The following is a 5131-nucleotide window of genomic DNA, read 5'->3' as shown; positions in this document are numbered from 1 at the left end:
TGATGTTGGAGGGGTTTGAGCTGCTGATAAACTGAGATCCGTGGGTTTGAAATTCCCCAGGCAGAGAAGAAACCTGAGCTCTGGTCTTCTGTTTCCAGGGCAAATGCTGAGCTTTGGGATAAACCCTGGGTATTTGCACTATTCCCTTGCACCCCCACAGGCTCCTGGAAAAAGAGGGAGGCACTGGGTGTTGACTCCAATCGATTCACAAAAGCTGTGAATCGAGTGCCACGGACTGTTGCCTAAACTGAAGCTGTGATAAGCAAACCCAGTTGGCTTTTGGCAGTTTGTGACTTGCTGCTCAGGGCTGCTGCCTCTCTACAGGCCGTGCCCCGTGCCTTGTGCAGGCAGCCTGGGTACCTCGCTCATGGCTTTGGGTCTTGCTGTGGTACCAAATGCACCTGTTTGGTTTGCCAATCCCATCAGCTTTCCTCCTGCCTTTGTGGAGGGTTTATGTACTAAGAGAGAGGGGGTTCTTTACCTGTAGGTGAAATTGGTGAAGGAATCATCCACAGAACCACTCCCCCAGGTGCTGTCCAGTAAATGCCACCTTCCCTCAAGGTAGACGGCGTTCCAGGCATGGTCAGAGTCCCCTGTAAAGGTCTGCCCTGTCTTGTACCCGTGTCCCTTGGCATGTCCCGAGAGCTTTTTGCACTGAATCCCTGCAAGACTGGAAGGAAACGATAAGCTGCAGCAGGAGAGTCCTGTTTTAAACCTGTCAGGTACTTCTGGGGAAGGAGAAAAGGTGATGCTGCCTGAGGTGTTGGGTGGGGCTGTTTGTTTTTGTAGCCTTTGCCCAGAGACTCAGAGAGCCCTGCTGGAGGAAGGGCCTTTTCTCTCCCAGTTTTTGTGTATTCCCAGTCTTTTTGCCTGATGCGCCATCAATTCAGCACTGTTAGAGGATGACAAAGATAAAGTGTGCTTAATTGCTCTCTGTCTTGTTACTCAGTGGAATCCCTTTGCTGCTGTCCACAATTAGCCCATGTAATTATAAATTAAAAGCACAGGCTGTTCTCTCCCCGTGACTGTGGGCCTGGTGTTTGACACCAGCTAAGGTATCTCAGACCTCATGGGATTGTGGATGCTGATTTAGTTTCCTGAAAGAATGAGCTTGTGCTTGCCCAGGGTAGAAATGATTAAATAGTCTCTTTCTAAAAACATGATGAATACCTGTGTGGATGTGTAAATAAGATTTAAATAAGCACTGTGTTAATAAGCTCTCTGCTGATGGATTCTAACATTGGCATCTTATTTCACCATTAATCTAAAATTGCTTCACTTGGAGCGTTGTCTTTTGTGTAGGACAGCACTGACATTTTTCTTCTTCATTGAGAAGTGTGTTAAATGGAACAACTACCTTAAGTAATAAAATGTGCAGGCTTCTAGAGAGAGATTGTCTGCATCATGTGGGTTTAGCTCAGGAGAAAAGTGATATTTATGGGGAAGATAATTAGCATGGTTGTTAAGAAGTGGAGGCCTGATAACAGATACTGGCTGGCAATCGGCAGTGCAGTGGAGTTTGTAGGGAGGGCTGCTTTATCCAGGGAGAGGATGCTGGTTTCCAGGGGAGGTGGGCACTTGAGCAAAGGAGAAGATGGAGCAGTGATAGTGGGCACTGCCTGTTCCACGAGTATCCAGAACAAACAGGCCAGGCTGGAAGGAATGCCACGGAGAAACCTGGTGCTGCAGGTGGTCTGGAAAGCCCTTGCCAGCCCACAGGCCCCTGTGAGTCAAATTCTATCGTGGAGCTGGGCAGTAAATCTGGAACAACTCCACTGACAAGACTGGTGAGAGCCTGGATTTGCATGATGTAACTGAGACTAGGAGCTGGCCTGGGAGCTTTAGGGAAGATTTGATCCTAGGAGTTTCAAGGAGCTAAGTACCAAATTCCCACTAATTTCATGGGGATTGGCATCTAATCCTTCTAGGCTTCTCTAGACATTCTTGTTAGCTGGGATATTCAGAGGGAACATTAAGGGACAAGTTCTGCTCTCACGGTGCTCTCAATTACAGTGAATGTTGGCAAAGAAGCAAGAGTTTGTGCTTGGATGTGTTCAAAGTTCCCAAAATAAAGACCAGAGCATTTAAACTGGTCTCTCTAGTAATGGACAGACAAAAATCCAAGCTAAAACATCCTGTAAAGGAGCAACTCTGTACTGCCGAAAAGGGTGCTCATGTCTCTCTTCTTGTGTCAATGACTTTATGTAGATAAATTAAGCAGGCAGAGAGAAGATTGGGAAGATCTCCAGAACTGGTTGAGGTGGCAGTGTGAGGTTGAAGATGACCTAGATATAAAATGGACTGGAAGAACTGAATTAAGAAACAGTTGGCAACATTTGCTTGGTGCAGCAAGGAGATTAAACACGAAGTTGCTTTTCTGCCTCAAAACCAGTTGGAAATAGTCTGGCTCTTACTACAGGTGTCACTGGAATTCAATGGCATCTTCTTCCCTTTGATTTTAGGTTGACTTTGATCATTTCATCTAAAAAAGGAGCAAATCTGGCTTCTCCAGAAGGAAACAGAATGGTTTATGCTTGTGGTAGGTAGGTGTACGCCTCTGTGCCTGAAAAGAGGAAAGCTGCTGCCTGCAGGAAACGGGAGAAGCAAGAGGATGTGAAATCTGGAATACTTACAGATGGGTTATGAAGAAGGCACAGCTAGCTGAGTGGTCAGATCCCCTTTGGGCAGTGAGGCCAGCTTTGCTTCCAAAGCTGCTGAAACCTCTCCTGGGAAAACAATTGTTGTGCCTTCATCACTAACCCTGGTGAGCGAGTGTCTCCCTAATTCCAGGCTGTGAGGTTTGCCCTAAATTGGATTCATGGATTTGCACTGCTTCACTCAGCCATGCTGCCTCCTCGAGTCTGCTTGCCAGCTGGGAAGCCAGTACTTGATAAGTGCTGCTGAAATATTGGTCAGGAGCCTGTGTTTGCATTCATTGCTATCACACCTGATGTTTGGAAAGTGATGCCTTATGGCCAGCTTCCCACTGTCCCCACCTCTCCTCTCTGACAGGAATCTCAGCTAATGGGAAGAAGTCTGGCTGCCAAAGCTGTGGTCAGAGGTGACACTGTTGTGTCTGCAGCAGGGATTGTTCCCTCTGGCACTGGGACAAGTAGGACTCAATCAATGTCAGCCGTTGCCTTCGGGAGGACCTTTGGGGGGGACTCCTGGTGACTGGCAAATTGGGTTGTTTGTTCAAGTTCCCTCATAGGAGCTAGGGAAAAAAAGGCATGTTAAAACACCTTTCCCCCCCAAAAACCTGGCTCTGAGAAGCCTTTCAGTAAGATGAGTGCTCTTTGCCTCCTGCCTTTCTGCTTAGACTCAGCGTAAGAGCAGAACAGAGCACGGGAAGAAGGGATGAGGAGATCTCTGTGCAAGAAAGAGGTGTTGTCTTCAAGTACAGTTTTTCAGGACAGGAGCTAAACATTTTGCTAATATTTGACAATATAATAGTCTGGATGACTGGGAGGTTTCCTGAATCACATGGTGACTAATCAGCCTGGAACTGAGGAATTGCGGGTAAATCAACAGAGCCTTTAAATAGTCAGAGATATCCTTGGAAAGATTAATGCTTTTAATGAACTAAGCATATGCTTTTTAATGAATAGATGCAAATTCCCCCCTTCTAACTGCTAATAACTGTTCCATAGGATGCAGCTATAAATGCATACTTCACCATCCTGTTTCTTTACTCTTTAGAAAACAAGATCCAATATCATAGAATGGTTTGGGTTGGAATGGACCAAACTATATTGTGGGATATGTTGTTGGCTGCAAGCATTTACCACTTCAGCGTCTGGCACAGTATGCTGGGTTTTTTTTTTTCTCTCCTTTTCCCTGTAGATTTTGTCTGTTCTATGGTGAAAACCTTCTCAAATCCTTTTGGAAAGCCAATTATTACTTGCGCATGCTATTTATAACTGGTCTGTGATTTTTCCAAGGGAATGGAAACTGCTCCCTGGGGGGGCCACCTTGCAAGCCCACCCTGTTAGGATGACTTCCTAAAGTCCCTTCCAATCTCCCGTCCCTGAGTTGTCAGGTCCAGTTTTCTCCTTTTGGGCAACCCTTCTGCCTAAGGCTGATCCCCAAACTCTCCAAGCACCTTCATTGCTTTGCTCGCTGTGGGTTTTGGGGGTTGCCTTGTGCAACAGCCATCTCCTTTCCTTACTGGGTTGGAGAAACATGAGGGAGAAGGGATTGGGGCTGCCCCCTGTGCTCCCTACCAAGGAAGGGGCTGCCTCTTCTTAGAAATGGCTTTGTGACTGTAAAGCCCTGCTCTGTGGAGGAGTTTAGGTGACTAATCCCCAGTGAAGTCCACAAGATTTTGTTGGCAGAAGAAAGGATTAGAGTCATTAAATGGCAACGTGGCTACGAAATGGGAATTGCAGTATTGGCCTCAACAGTGCTGCACCCTGAGCTTGGCCACAGAAAAGAGTGTGGTAAGTGCAAGGCAGTGTCCCTGGGGTGCTCCTGGAGGGGACGGGGCATCTCCAGAGGGTTTGGGGGAAAGTTCCTCCTGGGACTCTGCCTACTTCTTTTAAGGGAGCGTGTTGGAGACAGCACTCCTTGTTCAAGTCTTGCGATGCTTTTAACCTTCACATCCAGATACTCCAAGGAAAATTCTACTTCTTCTAATCAAATTAGCTCCGTGTTTTCATCTGCCATTATGTTAATGCAATGCGAAGCTCAGCAGATGGCACCAAGTAAATTATGCTGGGGAGGGGGGTGGAGGAGGGAGCAAAATTGACCTTTCTAGGACTTGCTGTTTTTCCACAGCATGGTTTGAAAGCTAAAGTTCCACGTCCTGCTTGAAGTCACATCAGTCAATGCAAAGGCAGACAGGATAGGCATGGAGATGACAAGGAATGTTAACTCTCCCCGACACTGAATGTTTCTGAACTTAATTTACCTGCACATGTGTTCAAAGAGCTCAGCGTAGCCCTCACAAATGCTCTTGCCCATCTGAAGCACATCTCTGGGCTTGCTCGACAGCTGGCTTTTGTTGTGATAGCCCACGACGTCGTATTCTGGGGGGAGGAGCACAGACAAAAGTTCATCCGAAAGCCTGAGGCAATGGGCTCGATGGGCAGCAGGAGCAGATCGCTTTTCATCTCCGTGGCGGAGCGGAACG

The 5131-nt window shown here is 47.1% G+C and overlaps 1 protein-coding gene across 1 annotated transcript in view; it reads right to left on the bottom strand.

The window, feature by feature from the left end:
* The window catches only part of KY (kyphoscoliosis peptidase), an 18736-nt gene that overhangs the window by 3062 nt on the left and 10543 nt on the right, over nucleotides 1-5131 (bottom strand). The window contains exons 9-10 of the mRNA XM_008630021.2: nucleotides 4910-5027; nucleotides 482-670 (exon numbers count right to left, since the gene is read on the bottom strand). Coding sequence (XP_008628243.1) covers nucleotides 482-670; nucleotides 4910-5027 — 307 coding nt within the window. The remainder of the gene's footprint in view (nucleotides 1-481; nucleotides 671-4909; nucleotides 5028-5131) is intronic.

The sequence above is a fragment of the Corvus brachyrhynchos genome, unplaced genomic scaffold (genome assembly GCF_000691975.1).
Source record: "Corvus brachyrhynchos isolate BGI_N302 unplaced genomic scaffold, ASM69197v1 scaffold63, whole genome shotgun sequence".
Classification (NCBI taxonomy): Eukaryota; Metazoa; Chordata; class Aves; order Passeriformes; family Corvidae; genus Corvus; species Corvus brachyrhynchos.
The sequence above is the reverse complement of the archived record's forward strand: the minus strand, read 5'-3'. Positions and strand labels throughout refer to the sequence as shown.